At 44.6% G+C, this 27332-nt stretch overlaps 1 protein-coding gene across 1 annotated transcript; it reads left to right on the forward strand.

Annotated features, from left to right (window-relative positions):
* Window positions 1-1204: 1204 nt before the first annotated feature.
* Window positions 1205-26624, forward strand: LOC135552703 (proprotein convertase subtilisin/kexin type 7-like). The gene is made up of 16 exons (XM_064984488.1): window positions 1205-1330; window positions 2605-3077; window positions 3343-3477; window positions 3871-4036; window positions 11770-11860; window positions 12093-12147; window positions 13733-13871; window positions 13962-14062; window positions 17293-17460; window positions 18155-18259; window positions 18453-18555; window positions 20796-20952; window positions 23715-23809; window positions 23950-24043; window positions 24221-24338; window positions 24421-26624. Exons 2-16 carry the CDS (start codon window positions 2664-2666, stop codon window positions 24655-24657), a joined length of 2178 nt encoding a protein of 725 aa, XP_064840560.1. The 5' UTR covers window positions 1205-1330; window positions 2605-2663; the 3' UTR covers window positions 24658-26624.
* The last annotated feature ends 708 nt before the right edge of the window (window positions 26625-27332 follow it).

The raw sequence follows: 27332 nt of genomic DNA on the forward strand, positions 1-27332 counted from the left end.
CCCAGTTGTGCCAGCTGGTCATGGCGTTGACGTAGAAAGTATCCCTGCTCGTCAACCGTTTGGGAGATATTCTGTTTTCGTGCTGCTTCCATTGTTGAGGTCAGAATTCTGTAACGTATACGCTGGGAGTCGGAAGAAAGTGGTGAGTTTAATAATAAATGGAACATAAAACAATGTCACATATAGACATAAATAATACTGACTGGAGAAAGAACTTGAGGTAGTGCCAGATATAGGGGAGGTAATAAGTGAGGTGATGGAGTCCAGGTGTGCCTGATAATGATGGGCAGGTGCTTGTAATGATTGATGCCAGGTGTTCATAATGATCCCAAGACACGCAGTTAGTATACCTGCAACGTCGAACACAGGAGGGGAGGAGTGGGAGTAGACGTGACAGTTACATTTTATGTAGGTTGGAAACACTCAAGGTCTCTAAGTGAAAGACCAAATACTGCAGTATCACGATTAGAATAACTTAAGTTATATTTTTCAAGATGGGAAGCTATTGTGGCGACCCGCACAGACAGCTGTGTGTTATGTGTGAGGCTAGAAGGTGGTTGTGTTGTACTTACCAGTACCCAGTGTTCGCGGGGTCCGACATGCCAATCAACCTGCTATCTGCCAATCACGGGAATGCCTGGAATGTTCTGATGTCGGGCATCCTGGCGGTTAGCGGAGGGGGTTTGGGCAGGGGGAAGGAGCATTGGAAGTTAAGACCATGTTTAGCCTTTGTTCTCTCTCTTAAGTCTGGCCTTCACAAGAGAAGGTCACGGTTGGCTTGTGGGTTATCTTTCATTTATTTGGCGTGGGCTACGGCCAAACAGTGGCCTGTGTAAAGTTGGGTTAATAAACCGTCAATTCGTAAACTCAAGCCTCTGTCTGGACAATTGTTCCTTCATGATCTAGTCAGGTCATTACAATATAATTCATTTAAAAGTAAAAAAAAGTTTATGTAGCAACTAAAAAAATGATGTAACGTTAGCAACAGTCCTAGAGGTTATGATTATCTAGCTGTGAGAAATCTGTAAAAGGTTATTATATTTCACCTTACTTTTTACCTGGGTCCCAGTATGTTTAGCTAACATTCCACTGCTTGTACTCGGTGTCATGAGTCAAAGATGTTTAGCATGACAAGGAATGCAATGACGGCTAAACATACTGGTACACATAATAAGACTAGATCTCCCCCAAGTGGAGAAACAAATTATAGACGGCCAAGTTGTTGCGGAAGTGACAACATTTCGGAAAACGACAGATGACAGCGAAATAGCTATCGTAAATGAAATTGTTGTCCACAAATAAACTGTACAATAAAGACGTCGACGAAAAGGTAAAATACATAAATCAGTATGACATTTAGCCATGTTATTGTACTATACTTGCTTTCGTGTTGTGGGCTAGCTCTAGCTACAACATCCGCATGTCAAATGAGCCATACTGTCCGTTTATAGCTCACTAACTAACGTTAGTAATGATCAGATTCACCAACGACTTATCTGGCTATTTACATAGCTAACTAGCTGTTGAATAAAAACAATACAGTAAACTGCGTTTCAGTCGCTGTCGTGTTATGAAACGAGCTTCCAAACTGCTTTACTGTAGCTAGGACAGTAACATTAGCTAACTACTGCACTATAGCTAGCTAGCCTACGTATACTGTACAGATGGCTAAACTCTTGAAACAAGCAATAATGGGGTTTTACATCGGTGTATGATATCTAGCCATCTTACTAGCTGCTATGTCAAGTTGATTCCATGTATTTTGTAATTGGGATGTAGGAGGCTGAGTAAGCTCGTTAGTTTGGTAGAAGTAGGCCTAACACATAAATGACATGGTTAACGTTAGCTAACAAACATGTTTTTCTTAATTTGCGAATTGATATTGAACAACATTGATATCCATACTCAATTAATTTACTACTGAATAACTGGTTGAACTGGTCAAACAACCCAGAAGTGACAAGTCTTTCCCTTTGTTGATATAGCTTAGCTTATTCTGCTTTGTAGCTAAATTCGCCCATCTTAATTTACAAGCTTGACAGATTGTGTACAAGTGGGTTGAAATGGCCTCTGTCCACACCCAGTAAAAAACACAATGTGTGTGAATTCGTGACACAAGTCGGTTGTCTTAGTCGGGTTATAGTCCTATTCTTTCCTAATAGAGAAAAAGGGCTTGTCAATACTCGGCAAAATATGCGTTGTCGGGGTTGGCTTTGGCATTTTGTAGAACTTGAGTTGATTCATATGCTACATGGCGTTGTCCTTGTATTCTGTGGTTAGACTAGCCTATAATTAGCAGGATCATAGTGTCACATGGATATGGTACAACATGTACCTGCCGCCTCTCCAGTGTTAGTGTCATTAACAGCACAATGTTATATAGGGCTGGTGCAGTGATTGGTTGGAGGTCTGATATGAACAGTGTGCCAATGAAGGGTGTGTACCAATGTGTTACTTTTAGGGCTGTTGAATATGAGAACTGGGCTGTTGTTGTGAAATATCGCTACTGCCTTTTGAATACCACACTGCAGTGGAGCCATCTCTCTCCCTTCTGTGTGTTCAGCTACCTTCCCTACTCTTCCTCACCACACTGTGTCTCCTCAGGCTGCTGTCCTAATGTGGAGGCGGAGCAGAACTTGCGTTGAGCACCTGCCTGTGTTGCCATGGGTTCACCCCCCTTGTTCCTGCTCCTCCTGGGCCTGACCCCTATGCTCTGTCTGACTGTTCATACCCTCCACACGTCCGCCCCTCCCGCGGCTCCTCCACCCTCCTGTGGGCCGGGCAAGTCCTGGGCTGTCCGGTTGCACACAGACTCAGAGCTGCTGGAGGCTGATGGCTCCACCCTGCACGAGCTGGCCAGCATGGTGGCTGAGCAGGCTGGCCTAGAGAACAGGGGCCAGATAGGGCAGCTGGAGGGCCACTACCTGCTCTGTGCCGGCCCCGAGGAGGAGGGCAGAGCGGGGGACGTGCTGGCAGCCCACCCTCATGTGCTCTGGCACTCCCAGGAGCAGGTCCTCAGCCGCTCCAAGAGGGCAATGGCCTTCAACGACCCCAGATACCCCTTCCAGTGGCACCTGGTGAGAATTGGGCCTAATTTTATTTCCTCTTCAGAACTGTTTCATAGCTAAGCAACATTTAGATCTACTTACTGCACACTTATAGCCTATAGAAGATTCAGATCTGTAAGAATGAACAGTGCTTTTTGAACTGAGTCGGCTATATGCCACGTTTATTTTCATTCCTAATTTGCAAACAATGTCTTGGACTCGAACCATTGTCACTTCCCCGCTCTTCTCCTCCTCCATCCACGCTTTCTTCCTCCTCCTCTCCACCTACCCGCAGCACAACGATGTCATGGAGGGCATGGACATCAATGTGACTGGTGTATGGGAGCGCAACATCACAGGGACAGGGGTGACAGTGGTGGTTGTGGATGATGGGGTTCAACACACCCTCCAGGATATTCAGCCAAACTATGTGAGTTTCATGCTGGCCACGTCTATGCCTGTATCCTTTTTAGCTTTTTGCTGTTAAAAAGCATAAGATGACGCACACCTCAAAATCTTTTGTAGAGGTTCTGACTAACGCAGAGTAAACTATAAAAAGAAAGTAAGTAGCACACTCTAATTATGCTCCCAAATATTTCATGGGTATCGAAACCAACGTTCCCGCATGCAGTGCCTTCTTCAGTGTTAGGGCTCAGTGCCCTGAAAAAAGCACTGTGCCAGAAACGTTGGTTGCGATACCCATAAAATATTTGGGAGTATAATTAGTGACTTTCTTTCTATCATGTCATCATCTAGTATGTTATTTTCCAAATTCACATTCTCACAAATACGAATGTTGTCGTGCTTCATTCTGTCCTTTTAGAGTCCAGAGGGCAGTTATGACTTGAACTCCAACGACCCGGACCCCATGCCCCACCCGGACGCCCTCAGTGACAACCACCACGGCACGCGCTGCGCCGGGGAGATCGCCGCCGTCTCCAACAACAGCTTCTGTGCTGTGGGCGTGGCCTATGGCAGTAAAGTGGCAGGTACGTTGTGTGTTTGGAAAGCTTGGTTATGGTGACTGGCAGAAGTTTTTCCAGGGTTGTGTTTATTAGTGCACACCGTAGCAAATAGTTTTGCACGGAAAATGAACATTTATGTTGCTTATTGGACAAGATCATGAAATTGCCTCCCTGTTTGTCTGTTTTCTTTAGTTTTGTGCCTAGAGGGGAATTCAGACCGAAGTTACGCGCACATAAATGGAACTTTATTCACTTTTTATGCACTTTTCTCTCAACGAGTATTCTGATCTTGAGCATCAGGAAACGCATGTGACAGCCTGCTAAACGTTTGGGGTGGATATCATAGAAATTGAGGTGGCAGAGGTGTACATCGTATTCTGACCTTGACTTAATTCCCTCATAACTCCACCACCTTGACGCGCAAGGAAGCCATGAATAAGGTTGAATACCTGTCTGTTCAAAGTGGAAAAACATCTACTATTTCCGATAGAAATGCATGCATGGTAATGTAGAAGTTGATAAGAGCTAGGTAAATGAGTAATCTGTTTGGAGAAGGGATTGTAATTTCAAATAGCAATTGTTTTAGGGTGTTTTTCCTTATGATCTCTAGAGCCGAATGTGAAACCAATCATGGAATATAACAAAATAATATCAACATGACATGTATTTCGGGCCTTTTTACAGTGCATTCAGAAAGTATTCAGACCCCTTGACTTTTTCCACATTGTTACGTTACAGCCTTATTCTAAAATGGATTAAATAGTTTTTTCCCCTTATCAATCTAGACACTACCCCATAATGACAAAGCAAACACAGGTTTTTAGAAATGTTTGCTAATAAAAACAAAACAAATACTGAAATAACCTTTACATAAATATTCAGACCCTTTACTCAGTACTTTGTTGAAGCACCTCTGGCAGCGATTACAGCCTCAAGTCTTCTTGGGTATGACACTACAAGCTTGGCACACCTGTATTTAGGGAGTGTCTCCCATTCTTCTCTGCAGATCCTCTCAAGCTCTGTCAGGTTGGATAGGGAGAGTTGCTGCACAGCTATTTGCAGTTTTCCAGAGATGTTCAAGTCCGGGCTCTGGCTGGGCAACTCAAGGACATTCAGAGAATTGTCCCAACTCCTGCGTTATCTTGGCTGTGTGCTTAGTGTCATTGTCCTGTTGGATGGTGAACCTTTGCAACATTCTGAGGTCCTGAGTTCTCTGGAGCAAGTTTTCATCATGGATCCCTCAGTATTTTGCACTGTTCATATTTCACTCAATCCTGACTAGTCTCCCAGTCCCTGCCTCTGAAAAACATCCACACAGCATGTTGCTGCCACCACCATTTATTTATTTATTTTTTATTTCACCTTTATTTAACCAAGTAGGCAAGTTGAGAACAAGTTCTCATTTACAATTGCGACCTGGCCAAGATAAAGCAAAGCAGTTCGACACATACAACGACACAGAGTTACACATGGGGTAAAACAAACAGAGTCAATAATACAGTATAAACAAGTCTATATACGATGTGAGCAAATGAGGTGAGATAAGGGAGGTAAAGGCAAAAAAAGGCCATGGTGGCAAAGTAAATACAATATAGCAAGTAAAACACTGGAATGGTAGATTTGCAGTGGAAGAATGTGCAAAGTAGAAATAAAAATAATGGGGTGCAAAGGAGCAAAATAAATAAATTTAATTAAATACAGTAGGGAAAGAGGTAGTTGTTTGGGCTAAATTATAGGTGGGCTATGTACAGGTGCAGTAATCTGTGAGCTGCTCTGACAGTTGGTGCTTAAAGCTAGTGAGGGAGATAAGTGTTTCCAGTTTCAAGAGATTTTTGTAGTTCGTTCCAGTCATTGGCAGCAGGGAACTGGAAGGAGAGGCGGCCAAAGAAAGAATAGGTTTTGGGGGTGACTAGAGAGATATACCTGCTGGAGCGTGTGCTACAGGTGGGAGATGCTATGGTGACTAGCGAGCTGAGATAAGGGGGGACTTTAACAAGCAGAGCCAGTGGGTTTGGCGACGAGTATGAAGAGAGGGCCAGCCAACGAGAGCGTACAGGTTGCAATGGTGGGTAGTATATGGGGCTTTGGTGACAAAACGGATTGCACTGTGATAGACTGCATCCAATTTGTTGAGTAGGGTATTGGAGGCTATTTTGTAAATGACATCGCCGAAGTCGAGGATTGGTAGGATGGTCAGTTTTACAAGGGTATGTTTGGCAGCGTGAGTGAAGGATGCTTTGTTGCGAAATAGGAAGCCAATTCTAGATTTAACTTTGGATTGGAGATATTTGATATGGGTCTGGAAGGAGAGTTTAGTCTAACCAGACACCTAAGTATTTGTAGTTGTCCACGTATTCTAAGTCAGAGTCGTCCAGAGTAGTGATGTTGGACAGGGGAGCAGGTGCAGGTAGCGATCGGTTGAAGAGCATGCATTTAGTTTTACTTGTATTTAACTTCTTGCGTCGAGCAATCCCGTATCCGGGAGCGTAATCATAGCCTCAAGCTCATTAGCATAACGCAACGTTAACTATTCATGAAAATCGCAAATGAAATGAAAGAAATATATTCACTCACAAGCTTAGCCTTTTGTTAACAACACTGTCATCTCAGATTTTCAAAATATGCTTTTCAACCATATTTACACAAGCATTTGTGTAAGAGTATTGATAGCTAGCATAGCATTAAACCTAGCATTCAGCAGGCAACATTTTCACAAAAACAAGAAAAGCATTCAAATAAAATCATTTACCTTTGAAGAACTTCAGATGTTTTCAATGAGGAGACTCTCAGTTAGATAGCAAATGTTCAGTTTTTCCAAAAAGATTATTTGTGTAGGAGAAATCGCTCCGTTTTGTTCATCACGTTTGGCTAAGAAAAAACAGAAAATTCAGTCATTACAACGCCAAACCTTTTTCCAAATTAACTCCATAATATCGACAGAAACATGGCAAACGTTGTTTAGAATCAATCCTCAAGGTGTTTTTCACATATCTATTCGATGATAAATCATTCGTGGCAGTTGACTTTCTCCTCTGAAGCAAGTGGTAAAATGCACGTAGCTGGAGATTACGCAATAATTTCGACAGAGAACACCAAACGGGCACCTGGTAAATGTAGTCTCTTATGGTCAATCTTCCAATGATATGCCTACAAATACGTCACAATGCTGCAGACACCTTGGGGAAACGACAGTAAGTGTAGGCTCATTCCTGGCGCATTCACAGCCATATAAGGAGACATTGGAACACAGCGCCCTCAAAATCTGGGCCATTTCCTGTTTGAAATTTCATCTTGGTTTCGCCTGTAGAATCAGTTCTGTGGCACTCACAGATAATATCTTTGCAGTTTTGGAAACGTCAGAGTGTTTTCTTTCCAAACCTGTCAATTATATGCTTAGTCGAGCATCTTTTCGTGACAAAATATCTTGTTTAAAACGGGAACGTTTTTTTATCCAAAAATTAAAAGAGCGCCCCCTATATCTAAGAAGTTAAGAGCAACTGGAGGCCACTTAAGGTGAGTTGTATGGCATTGAAGCTTGCCTGGAGGGTTGTTAACACAGTGTCCAAAGAAGGGCCAGAAGTATACAGAATGGTGTCGTCTGCGTAGAGGTGGATCAGAGACTCACCAGCAGCAAGAGCGACCTCATTGATGTATACAGAGAAGAGAGTTGGTCCAAGAATTGAACCCTGTGGCACCCCCATAGAGACTGCCAGAGGTCCGGACAGCAGACCCTCCGATTTGACACACTGAACTCTATCAGAGATGTAGTTGATGAACCAGGCGAGGCAATCATTTGAGAAACCAAGGTTGTCGAGTCTGCCGATGAGGATGTGGTGATTGACAGAGTCGAAAGCTTTGGCCAGATCAATGAATACGGCTGCACAGTAATGTTTCTTTTCGATGGCGGTTAAGATATCGTTTAGGACCTTGAGCGTGGCTGAGGTGTACCCATGACCAGCTCTGAAACTAGATTGCATAGCAGCGAAGGTATGGTGAGATTTGAAATGGTCGGGAATCTGTTTGTTGACTTGGCTTTCGAAGACCTTAGAAAGGCATGGTAGGATAGATATAGGTCTGTAGCAGTTTGGGTCAAGAGTGTCCCCCCCTTTGAAGAGGGGGATGACTGCAGCTGCTTTCCAATCTTTGGGAATCTCAGACGACACGAAAGAGAGGTTAAACAGGCTAGTAATAGGGGTGGCAACAATTTCGGCAGATAATTTTTAGAAAGAAAGGGTCCAGATTGTCTAGCCCGGCTGATTTGTAGGGGTCCAGATTTTGCAGCTTTTTCAGAACATCAGCTGAACGGATTTGGGAGAAGGAGAAATGGGGAAGGCTTGGGCGAGTTGCTGTGGGGGGTGCAGTGCTGTTGACCGGGGTAGGAGTAGCCAGATGGAAAGCATGGCCAGCCGTAGAAAAATGCTTATTGAAATTCTCAATTATGGTGGATTTATCAGTGGTGACAGTGTTTCCTATCTTCAGTGCAGTGGGCAGCTGGGAGGAGGTGTTCTTATTCTCCATGGACTTTACAGTGTCCCAGAACTTTTTTGAGTTAGTGTTGCAGGAAGCAAATTTCTGCTTGAAAAAGCTAGCCTTGGCTTTTCTAACTGCCTGTGTATAAGGGTTTCCAGCTTCCCTGAACAGCTGCATATCACGGGGGCTTTTCGATGCAAATGCAGAACGCCATAGGATGTTTTTGTGTTGGTTAAGGGCAGTCAGGTCTGGGGAGAACCAAGGGCTATATCTGTTCCTGGTTCTAAATTTCTTGAATGGGGCATGTTTATTTAAGATGGTTTGGAAGGCATTTAAAAAAATATCCAGGCATCCTCTACTGGCGGGATGAGATGAATATCCTTCCAGGATACCCCGGCCAGGTCGATTAGAAAGGCCTGCTCGCTGAAGTGTTTCAGGGAGCGTTTGACAGTGATGAGTGGAGGTCGTTTGACCGCTGACCCATTACGGATGCAGGCAATGAGGCAGTGATCGCTGAGATCTTGGTTGAAGACAGCAGAGGTGTATTTAGAGGGCAAGTTGGTTAGGATGATATCTACGAGGGTGCCCGTGTTTAAGGCTTTGGGGAGGTACCTGGTAGGTTCATTGATAATTTTTGTGAGATTGAGGGCATCAAGCTTAGATTGTAGGATGGCTGGGGTGTTAAGCATGTTCCAGTTTAGGTCGCATAGCAGCACGAGCTCTGAAGATAGATGGGGGGGAAATCAGTTCACAAATAGTGGCCAGAGCACAGCTGGGGGCAGAGGGTGGTCTATAGCAGGCGGCAACGGTGAGAGACTTGTTTTTAGAGAGGTGGATTTTTAAAAGTAGAAGTTCAAATTGTTTGGGTACAGACCTGGATAGTAGGACAGAACTCTGCAGGCTATCTTTGCAGTAGATTGCAACACCGCCCCTTTTGGCAGTTCTATCTTGTCTGAAAATGTTGTAGTTTGGGATTAAAATTTCAGAATTTTTGATGGTCTTCCTAAGCCAGGATTCAGACACAGCTAGAACACCATGCTTCACCGTAGGGATGGTGCCAGATTTCCTCCAGACATGCCGCTTAGTATTCAGGCCAAAGAATTCAGTCTTGGTTTCATCAGACCAAATATCTTGTTTCTCATGGTCTGAGAGTAATTTAGGTGTCTTTTGGTAAATTCCAAGCGGGCTGTCGTACCTTTTTAATGAAGAATGGCTTCTGTCTGGCCACTCTACCATAAAGGCCTGATTGGTGGAGTTCTGCAGAGATGGTTGTCCTTCTGGACGGTTCTCCCATCTCCACAGAGATACTCTGGAACTCTGTCAGAGTGACCAAGGCCCTTCTCCCCCGATTGCTCAGTTTGGCTGGGCGGCCAGCTCAAAGAAGAGTCTTGGTGGTTCCAAACTTCTTCCATTTAAGAATGATGGAGGCCACTGTGTTTTGGTAACCTTTCCCAGATTTGTGCCTCAACAGAATCCTGTCTCAGAGCTCTACAGACAATTCCTTCAACCTTATGGCTTGTTTTTTGCTCTGACATGCACTGTCAACTGTGGGACCTTATTTTGACCGGTGTGTGCCTTTCCAAATCATGTCCAATCAATTGAATTTACCACAGGTGGACTCCAGTCAAGTTATAGAAACATCTCAAGGATGATCAATGGAAACTGGATGCACCTGAGCTCAATTTCAAGTCTCAGAGCAAAGGGTCTGAATACCTATGTAAATAAGGTATTTCTGTTTTTGTTTTTTTTAATACATTTGCAACAATTTCTAAAACCCTGTTTTAGCTTTGTCATTATGGGGTGTTGTGTGTAGTAGATGAGGATTTTCTTTTATTTCATTCATTTTAGAATAAGGCTGTAACGTAACAAAATGTGCTAAAAGTCAAGGGGTCTGAATACTTTCTGAATGCACTGTATACAGTAAAGTAGGCTATAAATAGCTGTGCCATTATTCAGAATTTTATTGTATGTCCTCAAAATTTGCAGGAATGAAATGGAGACTGAAGCTATAGGCTTCTGTATCACCAAACCTACTGAGTTGATGTACTCTACGCAATCTGGAATGTTTTACTCATAAGCACAGGTTTTTCTTTTATTTGTATCACGCTAAATATTAGCCACTATCGGTAGCCACTGTCAGTAATTCCCACATACATTTTATAACAGTCACTTTAGTGTCAGTTTTCTTCAATTTGTAGCTTAGATTTAGCATAATTTCGTTCCGTTTACCTTTCTTTCCTCTGTCACGTCCGTGTAGTTGTTTCTGAGGATTGCTAGCAAGTGTGGAACATATTAGGCTAACATTGTGCAATAATTTGGGACATGTTAGCCTATTTCAGGGTTTCCTAACTCGGTCTTCGGGACAAGGGGTGTACATTTTGGTTTTTGCCTAGCACTACACAGCTGATTAAGATTATCAAAGCTTGCTCATTCGTTCATTATTTGAATCAGCTGTGTAGTGCTAGGTCAGAAACCAGAAGGTACACCCCTTGGGGTCCTGAGCACCGAGTTTGGGAAACCCTGGCCTATTTGAATCGTTATGGAACTCATACCACAGCTTGGTGCACAGTTCACGATGACTGGATCGTTGTCGTACAGTTCCATGATCGGAAGCCTATTGTGCACTTTTCTCACCTTCCAATATTTTATGGACTGCACAATTCAATATGGCAACTTTCAGGATGAATCAAACCACTGTATTTTTCATTCATCAATATATTTTGTGCGTAAAGGGCTCCAGACCATGACTTATAAATACTTTCCTAACCCTAAATTTTCTACAAGATATTCGTTTTTTTTAAATCAACCATTTGTTGTGGAATCGGAGACAAATATGCATATATTTAGATGTCTGTCTTTTATCTATCCCTAGTATTCTGAACCCATTCTCTCTATATATTATATTGTCAGTCAAGAATTCAAATTAAAGGTACACCGCATTTAAATGGATGGCTTTAGATAAATGTACTGCGAACTCCATGAGGAAATCTGTTGGCCAGCAAGTGGGAGGGTTTTCAGCAGTTTAATTAAATCTATTCAGTGCACATCATATGCCTCTCCCAAAGAGCTCGTTGCGCACCTGCATAAGGTAAGTCTGAATACCACATACTGAGACGTGCTGAAATCAAAATGTGTAGGAAAGGCATACATTTCCGAAGTCTGAATCGGGCCCCTCGTGAATAAAACCTTGGTCTGGTCACGTGCTGAGAAAAACCTCATGGCCCTAGTTATGTAGATGGTGCTATGAGATTCTTGTCTTTTCTTCACGTCATGTTTTGTCCGTTCAGGTATCAGAGTCCTGGATGGGCCGCTCACAGACAGTATGGAGGCGGTGGCTTTCAATAAGCACTACCAGATCAACGACGTCTACAGCTGCAGGTACAACAGTGTACAGCTCAGCCTCACAGGACTCTGAACATGCTTGGTTTGCTTATAATCTCAGCGTAAAGCAAACTACTAAGCGTAATATACAGCCAACCACCGCTCTAAGCATAGTTATGAAGATATGCCCTTCTCGCTCTAGGTTCCTCCCCCCTGCTTCTCTTCAGCGGCTGTAGGAAAAATGTGTCTGACTCAACAATTCTCTCCTCTTCCCTTTCCTCATCCTCAGTTGGGGTCCTGATGATGATGGCCGCACTGTTGATGGACCACACCCCTTGGGCAAGGTTGGTTTGAATACAACACACGTTAATACACACAACCCATTTCTAACACATATTGCCAGTCCTGGTCTCTTTATAGAAATGCATTATGAGAATGCATTTTTGCGCCACTCTTCTGTACCAGCAGAGAGCAGTATACTGTTGCACTCTACAGGGCACAGTTTGTGAGTGTCTTATGAGACCAAAAAAAGAGAGAGAACGTCTCTCACACGTACACACACACACATTCTGAATTGAGACAGAGTGTCTGGCTTTTTCTGGTCATGTTCGTGGCCTAGGTGTTCCTCACTCTCTGAATGGCTTTGGCAGGCACTGTGGAAGTGAATCAGAACTACCAAAACCCCTCAGCCAGTTCTCATTGTCTAATATAAATTCATGCTAGCTGCGGCATCCAGCTTTTCACAAACCTAAGAATGGAGGTATACACACATAGTGATCATATAGTTCTAGGATTATAGTGACATACACCGAGTATACCAAATATTAGAAACACCTTCCTATTATTGAGTTGCACCCCCCTTTTGCCATCAGAACAGCCTCGTTGGGGCATGGACTCTACAAGGTGTCGAAAGCATTCCACAGGGACGCTGGCCCATGTTGACTCCAATGCTTCACACAGTTGTGTCAAGTTGGCTGGATGTCCTTTGTTTGTTGGAAAGAGGGGTACTTTTTACCCCTCTTTCTCCCCAATTTCGTGATATCCAATTGGTAGTTAGTCTTGTCCCATTGCTGCTATTCTCGTACGGATAGGCGAAGATCATGAGCCACGCATCCTCCGAAACACGTTCCTGCCAAGCCGCACTGCTTCTTGACACACTGCTCGCCTAACCCGGAAGCCAGCCTCACCAATTTGTCAGAGGAAACACTGTCTAACTGGCGACCGTGTCAACATGCATGTGCCTGGCCCGCCACAGGAGTCGCTAGAGCACGATGAGACAAGGGCATCCCTGCCGGCCAAACCCTCCAACCCAGACAACGCTGGGCCAATTGTGTGCCACCTCATGGGTCTCGCGGTCACGGTCAGCTGTGACACAGCCCGGGATCACACCCGGGTCTGTAGTGACACCTCTAGCACTGCGATGCAGTGCCTTAGACCGCTGCGCCACTCAGAAGGCCCGGGGGACCATTTATGATACACACAGGAAACTGTTGAGCGTGAAAACCCCCAGCAGCGTTGCAAATCTTGACATACACTAGTGCACCTGGCACCTACTACTGTACCCCGTTCAAAAGCACATTAATATTTTGTCTTACCCATTCACGCCCTGAATGGCACACATGCACGATCAATAACTCAAGGCATAAAAGGTCTCCTCCCCTTCATCTACACTGATTTGAAGTGGATTTAACAAGTGACAGCAGTAAGGGATCATAGCTTTCACCTGGTCAGTCTATATAATGGAAAGAGCATGTGTTTTGTATACTCAATATTGAATATTCAGGTATGACTAGGGCTGAGAATGCTGCTCACCAATGAGGACCCTTGTTAACCATTTTAAAATGTTACTATATACTCTGGTTGGCTGTATAAGTCTACAAGAAGTTACTAGGCGTGACTGAAGTGAATGTTTCCTTGTTTTGCCTGTAGGCGGCGCTGCAGCACGGCGTGATTGCTGGCAGAAGGGGCTTCGGCAGTATCTTTGTCGTCGCCAGTGGCAACGGAGGCCAGAACGAGGACAACTGCAACTACGATGGCTATGCTAACTCAATCTACACTGTTACCATTGGTAAGTGAATAGGAGCAATGTTGTCTGTCTCTGTGTGTGTGTGTGTGGTGGTGAGTGTTTTCTAATTGTGTGTGTGTGTGTCTCTTGTAGGAGCAGTAAATGAGGAAGGGAAGATGCCCTTCTATGCTGAGGAGTGTGCCTCCATGTTGGCTGTCACCTTCAGCAGTGGGGGCAGAACGCTACGCAGTATTGTGAGTCTGTACTAGTAGCAAACACACACACCATTTAGGGCGTTATCACACAGTTCTGAGTTATAGTTTGAATCAGAGTTCCATTATATGTTGTATTTTTTTCCTTTTGATCCGTTTGGTTTTACATCGCCAAATGTCAAGACGCATAACCTGTGTGTCCCAAACTTCATATTACTTTCGCTTTGGTCTTCCAGCAACATGCGGGACTAAACAGCGCAATAGTCACTATATTCCATAGCCTATATCCACGGGTATAGCCCCCTCCCCTCTCCCCTAATCCGCATCAGATGCAATCATAAATGTGCTGCTATTCACAGAATGTTTCAGAGGTGCCAAGTTGAGGTACTGCATGCATTTCATCAAATGCTCTCAGTCAAACAGCTAATAATACTGCACACCTCTGGTTCTTTTCCTGTGTTTGGTCCGGACTGGATTCTCACCTGCAGTGAGTGCACCACGGTACCAATGGAATCCCCCTTCCAAAGACTAGTTGTGCCTTGCCCCTTAAGACATAGATTGATGTGAAAGTTAGACAGTGGGATATTGACAGATGACACTGTACTGTGCCATCAGACATCTTTGAATGAAGCAGAGAGGACACATTGATGGCTAGTGAGCTAAAGGAAAACCATCCAAAAACAGTATTTTGGGTGCTTAGACCATTGTTGATATAGTCCCAGAACGCTTTGCATGTCAGCAATCAAGTTTTCAAGATGCATAACTTTCAAAGTACAGAAATGCCGTCGGTATGCTGCATTTTGCATCATGTGATGCTGCGTTTTGAGCGAGGGGAAAGGAGAGGGTTTTTAGGAAGCTAGAGAGGAGATCTGTAAGGCAAAACTCTGTTTGCTGCTGTTTGTTGCCATCTCCTGGGTAACATGGTTTGGCCGGGTGATGTAAGCCCCGGGTTAAAACCATCAAACTCTCAACTGGCATCAGTGACTTCCTGAGAAGCCAAATCCACCACTTAACACCAGGCCAAGTGGTTTTAGGGCTAGGCTCTAGCTCTTCGACCCTGTCGCACGGGTGCTCTGCACATACTGTGTGTATCCTACACGGCACCCTCTTCCCTATATAGTACACTGCTTTTGACCAGTAGTGCGCTATATACGCAACAGGGTGACATTTGGGATACAGACACTGTATCCACCCACCAGCCCAACTGTCTCTAGCTGCCATGTGCTATTCTGCAGTGCCACCACCGCTATGCACCATTCCCTCATCACATTCACAACACATGGGATACCATTTGATGTTGAGCAGTGCTGCAGTCTCTGAGCTCGCTTTTCCATTCTGTGCTGTCAAGGCTTTGCTTTAAATAAGAGAAGGCATTCTAGTTGACCATATGTCTGTGGATTCTTCCTCCGTCCCTTTCCCTCCACAGCAGAGAGGCCGCATGTCGTGTTCCCGTCAGACTCTCTCCTCTGGGTGTCCGACCAGGCCAGTCGTTACCTATGATCAAACACCCCTAGCTGTCTGTCTGTGTCCCCAACGCTCCAGAGAGGTCCCTTACTCCTCTGGGTGTCCGACCAGGCCAGTCGTTACCTATGATCAAACACCCCTAGCTGTCTGTCTGTGTCCCCAACGCTCCAGAGAGGTCCCTTACTCCTCTGGGTGTCCGACCAGGCCAGTCGTTACCTATGATCAAACACCCCTAGCTGTCTGTCTGTGTCCCCAACGCTCCAGAGAGGTCCCTTACTCCTCTGGGTGTCCGACCAGGCCAGCCGTTACCTATGATCAAACACCCCTAGCTGTCTGTCTGTGTCACCAACGCTCCAGAGAGGTCCCTTACTCCTCTGGAAGACGGGCTGTTTAGACGGCACTGTTAGGATCTGTACTGCGATTCTGCATCCCAAGTGGCTCCCGATTTGTTTTCCTTTTTTATAGTACATTATATATTTTATATTAATTTGACAGAGAGTCGATGCTGAGACCAAGGTCTCGTTTTCCAGATGAGGCCTGTATAGCACCACCATGCACAATACAATAAACACATTACCGTACACGAAAAGCCAAACACAATCATAAGAAACAGACACAATCTTCAGTGAAAAGGTCCCCTAACAATCTGAAATGCCCTAGAGGCACACATTCCTCCATTTTGAAAGTGTATTGTAGATCGTTCCACCTGTAAGGTGCTAAACTACTCAGTAGAGATGGAAGGGATGTCCAGAGTTGGCCATCCCTGAGCCCGGGTCCGGTAGCTCGTACGTCTGTAGGTTAACAATGAGACAAGGTATGGCGGAAGTTTATGCAAGAGGGCTTTATAGACGAGAAGAGAGCAATGCATCGATCTTCAGAGGGCCAGGTTACTTTCTGATACAAAATGAAATTATGTGTACTGAACCTATTGCCCATAATAAAGTGCACAGTGCTATAATAAACTACATCCAATGGCTTCAATACAGTGGCAGCTGCATTCATATAAATGTGTATGCAGGTCATTTGAATGCTGCGCACCTCACTACATACCATTGTCATGCATATTATGCTCATAAGCTAGTACATATGCAAAAATACACCCTATACTCTAACCCAAAAGTACACACATCACAGTTCTCATATGTTATTCTCTCTTTGTTTATGTCAGATATTGAGCCCATGACTGTCTGGGGTTTTTCCCGCTCAAGTCCAATAGGGAATAGGCTCTCGTTTGGGACTCAACCATAGTAATTTCTCTCCATTTGGAAGGCTATGGGATCTATACTAGTATGCAGGTCTGAAATGCTTGATCATTCAGTAAGCTGAAACGGTGTCTATAGAGCCGGTAGAAATGCATGTGAAGCGAGAAAATGGCATCTTTATCAGTTACCCCCTTCTCCCATAGCAGAGATGTTTATCAGTTACCCCCTTCTCCCATAGCAGAGATGTTTATCAGTTACCCCCTTCTCCCATAGCAGAGATGTTTATCAGTTACCCCCTTCTCCCATAGCAGAGATGTTTATCAGTGACTCCCATCAGCAGTCTTTTTCTCCCTGCTGTCTCCCTGGCCCTGTATTCCTGTCAATCTTTCTCCCTCCTTCACCACTTCCTGTCTGTCTGTTTTAGCCCTTCTCTCTCCTTGTCCTCCACCTTAAGATCCTCCATCTCCAACTCTCTCCATGTTTTATTTTCCTCCCTAGTCATCGCATAGCTCCTTACCACTGGCTGTTTGTAATAGTGTGAGAGTGTTTTGTCTGCATACATGTTTATGACTATTCTGTGTGTGTGTGTGTGTGTGTACTGTGTAGGTGACGTCAGACTGGTCACTGCAGCAGGGCACGGGCTGTACTAACGGGCACACGGGCACCTCGGCGGCGGCACCCCTGGCGGCTGGCATGGTGGCTCTGATGCTGCAGGTCCGGCCCTGTCTCACCTGGAGAGACGTGCAGCACATCATCACCTACACAGCCACACAGGTACAATGTACATGACAACAGAGTGATGTCACCACCTACACAGACCCACAGGTACAATATACATGACAACAGAGTGACATCATCACCTACACAGCCACACAGGTACAATCTACATGACAACAGAGTGACGTCACCACCTACACAGCCACACGGGTACAATCTACATGACAACAGTGACATCACCCCCTACACAGACACACAGGTACAATATACATGACAACAGAGTGACGTCACCACCTACACAGGTACATCTACATGACAACAGAGTGACGTCACCACCTACATGCACACTTCACAGTCATGTAGATATACAGTGAGCTCTAAAAGTATTGGGACATTGACATACTAACCTCTCCCCGTTACAATAACAGTGGAGGTTAGCATTTTTGGGGGCTATGATATATTGTCCCAATACATTTGGTCCCCTAAAATGGTAGGATTATGTCCAAACAGTGCTCTGGTTTATAAACGGTTCACCTGATATGGATGAAAATGCCCTCCAATGAAAGCTGACAGTCTGGTATCATTTCAAATCCAGAGTGCTGGAGTACAGAGCCAAAAGAACAAAACAGTCACTGACCCAATTTTGGACCTCACTGTATGACCGCCCCCCTTTATGTACTGTAGAATTAATCACTGCTACACAAGCACATACAGTTCCTAATTGTGTGTGTGTGTGTGTGTGTGTCTGTAGTATGATGTGCAAGGGGATTGGAAAATCAATGGAGCGGGCTTCCACCACAGTCACCAGCACGGCTTCGGCCTGCTCAACGCCTGGCGGCTGGTCAACGCTGCCAAGGTACCTCTCCACCTCACCCACTCCCTTCCTAATGTCTCAGCAGCACACTAATGTCAAGCTTTACCAACTACACTACTGAGACCGTTAGGAGTGGTAGGGATTTTCTTTCAGCTAATTCAATATTCTACTCATTTAAAATAGACTGAGGGTATACATGTGAAGGTTTTTTGTTTTGTGCGTGTGTATTAATCAGGTGTGGGAGATGGTGCCGTTCCTAGTGTCCTATCAGAGCCCAGTGCTGAAGGAGGTGGAGCTTATCCCAGCCTATCCGGATCAACTCAACCTAACCTGGAACGGTTGGTAGCGTTTGTGTGTGTGAGAATGAGCAAGCAAGCGAGTCTGAATATTTGCTGTTTCTCTTCTCTCTGCCAGTGCTCTCCAGAGAGACCCTCCCAACAGGCAATCAGCAGTCTGCCCTTATTAGGCAATGTTCTTCAGAGTCTCTCTGTCACTGGGTACACTGACTGAACTATGGAGGAGAGAACACATCCCTACGTTCCCTCTCTCTCCCTCTCTGACACACACACAGTGTCACAGCAGAGATGTCTGTATTCCTCCTCCCTCCCTCTCTCTTCTTCCCTCCTAGTCCAGCGTATGCAGCCTGTGTGTTGCCTGTTCTGTGGTCAGAAGCAGAGCCAGAAGCACTGTGTTTCCCTGCTGCAGCACAGCCGTGTGTGTGTGTGTGTGTCCAGTCTCACGTGACTAGGGTTCCTAAGGACAAAGCAGAGGAGGAATTGTTGTCAAAGGCTAAATGTTTTAGTCCAAGTGAGACATGCGTTTTGAATGAATGAAATTCGAGATATAAATCGACGTTGTATTTATACATGGAAATTATATTTCCGTTCATTAAAAAGTAAGCTAGTTTTGGTTATTCCCAACAATACATGAGACAGGTTGTTATGTTAAACTACTCTATCGCTAGGCTATTTGTTGTCCTTGTTGCTATGTGTTTTGGCCGGTCCATTAGCTTAAGGTCCAGTAGTTAGTGTGATCACAATTTCCTTCCCATGTGAAAAGGGAAGACGAAAGTGTTCAGTCACAAACGTTGGATTCCCAAAAGATAGGCGCGTGTTGTTGTTGAAAAGAAAAGCTGCTGTTAAAAACGTCTTAAGATGTTTGTCAGGAGAGGAATGCATGGGGTGCATGCCAGGGCAGCGTTGATTAAAACCTCTGCCATTCAAACTGCATCCCAAATTGCACTCTGTTCTTTTAGTGCAAGAAGTCTGACCCGGGCTCATAAGGCTCTGATCAAAAGTCATGCAAATATCTAGGGAAAAGGGTACCACTTGGGATGTAGCTACAATCTCTGGCTAATTAATCTTCCCATGTGTGTGTGTGTGTGTGTGTCGGAGAAGGAGAGAACAGTAGAAGCGAAGCATAGCCATTGTGTTGATTTAGCTTCATTGAGTTGATTATGCAGACCTCCATATTGGTGAAAAAGATTCTATCATTTCAGAGCATTTAATATGAAACGTGTATGAAAAGGCAGTAACGCACTCTTAAGACACACCAGTCGTGATTATGTGGATGAGGAGTGAGATTCTCATTAAAAGTCAGTCTGTGTGGGAGGGTCTCTGAGGAACTCTTACCAGTCCTGTATGTTTGGAAGATGATTGGATTCCAGGAAGTGTCCATACTTTCCCCCCTCCCTCCATCCATCCTGCTCTACCCCTATACACTCTGCCCCTCTCTCTGCACCCCTTCACCACCAGTCTCTCTTCCTCCACACCTTTGTATATCCCTCCCTCTAGCTCTCCTTTCTTGGCCTGGGGAAGTGTTTTTCCCTAGATGGTAATGGAGCATTAAGGCCCATTAGCAAACAGGGGGTGAGGAAATGCCAGTGAATTACAGTACGCTGCTGCTGCTAGGTCAGGAATCCAGAGTGAAACGGAGGCTCCGCTGTGAGGGACTTACAAGTCTGTCTGCTCCTTGCATGTTCTACGACTGAGACATATTGTATTCCTCTGGGGGGAATTGGCTGTATAATATCGACAACAGAGCCATTGCACAGTGGATGGTACAGTAACAATGTTAAAGGCTTCTGGGGAAGATTTGGGTGTAAAAGGAGACCGCTCAGACCGCAGTCAAGTTACGAAAATGTATTTGAATGTCCCAACAGGCACCTGATACAATTGCTAAAACAATATATAGTCAATTCTGAATGAAGAAGAAATGCATCATTACAGACACTGGGTAATATGAGACTGATGACACTTTCAACAACTTTCAATTAAACATGAGGACAGTGATACATGATCTTGAACAGTGGCGAAAATTGCAGGTGTCTGGGACAGACGCATATACAAAGATCTTATGGGGAAATGGTTTCACACTAAATGGAATGGCCTTAGATGGCCTTTAATTCAGATTGGACCTATGGGCAACCAGAGTAAAGGTCAATCACGTGTGGCCACAGCCGACCCTTCACTGTTTATATGTAGTTTTCATTGGCTCCTCTGCTCTTCCCCTCACTCTGCCGTTCCTATCGAAAGACATATAGTCATTCATTAGGATCTCTGTGCTCCTCTCACCCCAGTCACTGCAGCTGACCTCAGGCAGTCCGGGATGCAAACCTTGGAGCACGTGTCTGTCACCTTGACAATGGTCCATTCTCGCCGTGGCAACGTGGAGATTGTACTACTCTGCCCCAGTGGCATGACCTCACTCATCGGGGCGCGCCGTACTCTGGACATGTGAGTTAGCGCACGCACACAAATCAAATGAAAAGCTTATTAGTCGCGTACATAGATTTGTATAATGTTATGGCGGGTGCAGCGAAATGCTTGTTTCTAGTTCCAACAGTGCAGTAATAACTAGGAATGCACAATATATCGGTGAACATATCGGAATTGGCCGATATTAGCTAAAAATACGCCGATGTGAAAGACCGATGTCAAAGCTGATGTGCATACCAATATAACGTAGGTACATGACGTCATGATGCCACGAAACACTTATTTTTTTCATTTTACCTTTATTTAACCAGGCAAGTCAGTTAAGAACAAATTCTTATTTTCAATGACGGCCTAGGAACAGTGGGTTAACTGCCTGTTCAGGGGCAGAACGACAGATTTGTACCTTGTCAGCTCGAGGGTTTGAACTTGCAACCTTCCGGTCACTAGTCCAACGCTCTAACCACTAGGCTACCCTAGCGCTACATTTACATTTACATTTAAGTCATTTAGCAGACGCTCTTATCCAGAGCGACTTACAGAATGCTACATGTGCTACAGCATTCTTAACCTAGCCCACAATGTCTGCTGTGTGGATGGAGCAGTCAACAAGTCGAGCAGTCATTTGAAAGGGTAAGACATTTTCAGCGAGACAACTCAAAAGGCAAAATCCATTAAAGTCAAGATAATGGAATTCATTGCTCTTGACAATCAACCGTTTTCTGTCATGGGTGATGTTGGCTTTCGCCGACTGGTCGATCACCAGTACACACTACTTAGTACTCTATTTTTCAGATGTTTCCCTACTGGAGTTAAACGGTAATAGTGTCACTGCTAAAAAAAAAAAATGTTTAAATGCTATTAGCTTTACGACTGTGATTTGGACCAGCGATATCAACCCCATGAGTCTGACAGCACAGTGGGTCGGCAAGGATTTTGCACTGAGGAAGTCGTATTGCATGTTCATGAATGTGCTGGTTGTCATGTCGCTCCTGCCATTTCAATGGCATTTGAGAACATGTTTGAAACATGAACACACTAGCTAGTTCCATTTGAACAACTGACTGGAGTGTGTGTGTGTGTGTGTGTGTGTGTGTGTAACCTTTTTATTTATTTAACTAAGCAAGTCAGTTAAGAACAAATTCTTATATACAATGACGGGCAAACCCGGACGACGCTGGGCCAATTGTGCGCAGCCCTATGGGACTCCCAATCATGGCCAGATGTGATACAGCCTGGATTTGAACCAGGGACTGTAGTGACACCTCTTGCACTGAAATGCAGTGCCTTAGACAGCTGTGTCCGTGTGTGTGTGTGTTAACTATTTAACTGCTCTAGAATGCTTTAAAGGCCGCCAAAATTTTAAATATAAGTTATTAGCAAGGAAAATATCGGTATAGGCCAAAAATGTAATATCAGTGCATCACTAGTAATAACAGTGCACACACAGACAATATATATTCAAAAGTATATGTGAGCACACCTTCAAAGTAGTAGATTATACTATTTCAGCCACACCCGTTGCTGACAGGTGTATTCAATCGAGCACACAGCCATGCAATCTCCATAGACAAACATTGGCAGTAGAATGGCCTTACCGAAGAGCTCAGTGACTTTCAACGTGGCACCGTCATAGGATGCCACCTTTCCAACAAATATCTGCCTTGCTAGAGCTGCCCCGGTCAACTGTAAGTGCTCCTATTGGGAAGTTGAAACGTCTAGGAGCAACAACAGGTTGACCGCGAAGTGGTAGACCATACAAGCTCAGAATGGGACTGCCGAATACTGAAGCGCGTAGCTCATAAAAACAACTGTCCTTGGTTGCAATACTGACTACTGAGTTCCAACCTGCCTCTGGAAGCAACGTCAGCACAATAATTGTTAGTTGGGAGCATCATGAAATGGGTTTCCATGGCCGAGCAGCCGCACACAATCCTAAGAACACCATGCACAATGCCTTGCGTTGACTGGAGTGGTGTAAAGCTCACCGCCATTGGACTCTGGAGCAGTGGAAACACTTTCTCTGGAGTGATGAATCACGCTTCACCATCTGGCAGTCTGATGGACGTTGGGGGTAGGCGGATCTGGGGTTGGCGGATGCCAGGAGAACACTACCTGCCCAAATGCATATTGCTAACGGTAAAGTTTGGTGGATGGGGAATAATGGGCTGGGTCTGTTTTTCATGATTTGGCTAGGCCCCTTAGTTCCAGTGAAGGGAAATCTTAACGCTACTGCATACAATGACATTCTAGATGATTCTGTGCTTCCAACTTTGTGGCAACCGTTTGGGGAAGGCTCTTTCATGTTTCAGCATGACAATGCCAATGTGCACAAAGTGAGGTCCATACAGAAATGGTTTGTCGAGATCGATGTGGAAGAACTTGACTGGCCTGCACAGAGCTCTGACCTCAACCTCATCGAACACCTTTGGGATGAATTGTAACACTGTTTGCGAGCCAGGCCTAATAGACCAACATCAGTGCCCGACATCACTAATGCTCTTGTGGCTGAATGGAAGCAAGTCCCCGCAGCGATGTCCCTTCCAACATCTAGTAGAAAGCCTTCCCAGAAAAGTAGAGGCTGTTATAGCAGCAAAGGGGGAACTAGCTCCATATTAATGGCCATGAATTTGAAATGAGATGTTCAACGAGAAGTGTCCACATACTTTTGGTCATGTAGTGCATGTACACACTGATTTTAGTTTGACATTCTATTTACTTACTTGAAAAAAATTGCACAAAATATGACATCCTTGCCTCTGTCCTTTTGTGTGTTACTCCAGGGATACCTCTGGTTACTCAGACTGGACGTTCTCCACTGTGCGCTGCTGGGGGGAGAGAGCCGAGGGCCAGTACAGGCTGCAAGTCTCTGACCACAGTAAGGACCAGTCATTGTCTCTCTGTCATTCACCTGTCTGCCACTGACTACTACATGACCCTGGCTACAGTATGAGCTCTCTGTTGCTCAGTCATCATCTCCCCCCACTCTCTGTCTTTGTCCCTTTCTTTGTTTTTTAGAAGACCCTGGGTTGACCCTGGGCTCTCTGAAGCGCTGGAAGCTCACTCTGTACGGCTCCTCTCTGTCCTTCGAAGAGGTCAAGGAGAGACAGAGGTCAGGAGACACATCACTGTTAAAACAGCAGCCTGCATTGATATAAATAGAAAATATGTCTAATTATATTTGTTATGCGTTTTTGGATGCTCTATTTTTAAAGGGAAGGGATGTTTAGTCATTGGTGCTCCCTTAGTGGATGTGAGCATTGATTTGGTTGTGTGTTTTGATTGACAGTGTAGTGGAGGAGGCTATGGGGGGGCAGTATCTGGACAGCAGTTTCTCCCTGCCCTGTCCTGCAGGCATGGACATCCCCTCTGAGACGGTCAGCCCGTTCACCTCCAATAGCCTCAAGGTATGTTACACACACTCACACAAAATAAATATGCCTAATTTTGTAATTTCCTCCCCTCACCCATCACCATCTCTCTGTGTAGTCTCTGCTACTGCTGGGCTGCTTTGCTCTCTTCTGGTCCTTGTACTACACCCTGGAGGTGACCCTAGCCAACCTGGACTTTAGAGGACTGTGTCGGCGGGGCAGGGGGTCACGGGGCTCCCGCGGGGGCTGGGGGAGAGGCACTGGAACTCTGGGGGACAGCTCTGAGCTGGAGATGCAGAGTGCGTTGGACTCAGAGTACAAGGTGCCCTTCATCACTGGAGACACTGCCACATAACACTGGAGAAAACCTCTGTCCTTTCTCCTTACGACATCCCACCCACTGCTCAACAGTCTGGGCCTGGCACCAGTGGGGCCAACTGAACTGAACTGGAGACTGAACTCCAACTATGGGCTGGAACTGTGTGCTCACTGGCCAAATCATTGCTCCCCAAGCCTGTGGCCTTTTATCAGTGTTGCAGTGCCCCATGTGTGTGTGAAAGTGTACTGCGGTGGAGCAACCTAAACCCCCTGTATCTCTCAGGATCCTCCGGTCTCACCTAGCAGTGCTATAGAGGTGGTAGTTTGACTTGGTCTTTGGGTTGGAGTATATATCACTAGTTTGGTTCAGTCCCATACCTGGGTCTTTTAGTGTGGGACTAGGTGTGACGGACAACCAGACAGAGCATTACTCCCGGGGCCGTTTCCTGGACAACCCGACAGAGCATCACTCCCGGGGCCGTTTCCTGGACAACCAGACAGAGCATCACTCCTGGGGCGGTTTCCTGGACAACCAGACAGAGCATCACTCCCGGGGCCGTTTCCTGGACAACCAGACAGAGCATCACTCCCGGGGCCGTTTCCTGGACAACCAGACAGAGCATCACTCCCAGGATGGTTTCCTGGACAAAGATTAAGGCTAATCTTGGTCAGGATTAGGTTTAGTCTGGGTTTATGGCAAACTTCTAAAGTTTATTAGGTGTGTACCATGGGAAGGCATTACAATGCTGTGTGTGTGTGAATGTGTTTTAAAATGTAAATGGTGTTTGGTTCTGAGGATGTGTGTGAGTGCTCTTGACTATGGTTACTTTAAGTTATTTTTTAAAATTAAAGGTGTTACTCATAGGATTTTATAAAAATGTTACATTGTAATTTCAGAAAATGTCCATAATACACTGTGTACATAACAAACACCTTCCTATTATTGAGTTGCACCCTCCCTTTTGCCCTCAGAACAGCCTAATTTTGTCGGGGCATGGACTCTACAAGGTGTCAAGCATTCCACAGGGATGATGGCACATGTTGATGCCAATTACTCCCACAATTGTCAAGTTGACTGGATGTCCTTTGGGTTGTAGAACAAGTTGCTTTCGGTTTTGATCCACCAGCTTCAAACAGCTGTAAAATAATATTTTTTGCAACGATTGAGATGGTACAATGGTTCAACACTATTCAATGCTTGTTTTTGCACATAAATTGAGCGAACAGTGTAGAATTTGAGCAGCTAGGAAATAAGCAATTTCCACTAGATAAGTCAGAACAGCTTTCCTATTTTAAGATGCCGTTCTGGTGGGAGAATACAGGTAAGAGAATACTGTGAAACACTATTAGCGACAGATATTTTATGGTCATTTTCTGAAATTACCATACAAAAAAATAAATCCTATGTGTAGAAATTTTAAAGCTACAATATGTAACTATTTGGGCGACCTGACCAAATTCACATAGAAATGTGAGATATTTAATTCCTATTGAAAGCAGTATAAGAAGCAGTAGATCTGTGCTTCCCATTCTGAAGTTTTGTTTTTGCTTCTTTTGGACACCAACTTCAAACAGCTGAATATACAATATTTTTGGTTATGGAAAATATTTCACAATGACTTAGATGGTACAATGATTCTCTACACAATGACGGTTTTGTCACAAACTGAAATTAGGGGAACTATTCTAATTTTAGCAAGCAGGGAATGGTGGAGCGATTTCTGCATAGTGCACCTTTTTAACTTAATTATTTTGTAAACAGACCTCTCGTTTGGGCGTGGTGGTTTTGGAATGTTATTTTGTGCAGACTATATACATTTTTCTGGTACTTGATTTGGGGGTTGAATGTGTTTTTATATCAACTGTAATATGTTACAATCAACAATATTTCAGAGTTTTTGATTTTTTTAATGAACTGAAACAAATGTGTTTACTGGACTAAACTGGAAGCCTGTTCCGCTGATCAAGTCACAGCTTGACTGAGTAAAATTAATTGGAGTTTCAGGCTGGATCATTTCCCTTCCAATCATACTAGAGGAATTTAGGATGAAGTTTGCTATCGCCGGCGTATTTTGGACCTTTTTTAAACATTGTCTGACCTACAACAGCTGGGTTGTTGCATTAGTCTGTGTGATTAACGGGGGTTGAGGTAGAGTGGTGTTTGAGACGAGGGCGGATCCCGAAAAATTGTTATTCTCACAAGAAAACGTGAGCGACAATCTATTATGACCATCTACTAAAAGCTGACCCTAGTCGTTAGAAGGCAAGAGGTTCTTCCACATGGATCATTGGAAATCCCAGGACAGTCTTATACTGTAATAAGCTCATAGTTTGTCACAAACTCTAAACTTGTCACTGACTAATTGGATATTCATTTCCCACTGAGCAAACAATTTCTGTACTTACAGCATTCTTATAAATTAATTTATGTATTTTTTTGCTTAACGATCCTTATGTGCATTGACATTTGTCAATAAAACTCATGGATGCAAGTATTTATGTCATTGTTTTTTCCACTTGAAGCCCTGGTTGTCCTGAAAAGACACTGGTAAAACACTTCAATGTGAGGCTAAATATGAGGGCAGAGCAAGCAGTGAAATTCAGTTTTCACTGTGGGAGGCCTAGGACAAATGGAGTCAATAAGACTATGTACAAAAATATGGGTCTGTTAGGTCATAGCAGCTGTCTGGGAACGGTACATACAGTATTGCA

This window comes from Oncorhynchus masou, chromosome 13 (genome assembly GCF_036934945.1).
Source record: "Oncorhynchus masou masou isolate Uvic2021 chromosome 13, UVic_Omas_1.1, whole genome shotgun sequence".
Lineage (NCBI taxonomy): Eukaryota > Metazoa > Chordata > Actinopteri > Salmoniformes > Salmonidae > Oncorhynchus > Oncorhynchus masou.

Coding starts and splice junctions, on each gene's coding strand:
- LOC135552703 (XM_064984488.1), top strand. CDS start 2,664: ATGGGTTCACCCCCCTTGTTCCTGCTCCTCCTGGGCCTGACCCCTATG. Junction 17,461..18,154: donor TCACCTACACAGCCACACAG/GTACAATGTACA, acceptor GTGTGTCTGTAG/TATGATGTGCAAGGGGATTG. Junction 24,044..24,220: donor GAGGTCAAGGAGAGACAGAG/GTCAGGAGACAC, acceptor TTTGATTGACAG/TGTAGTGGAGGAGGCTATGG.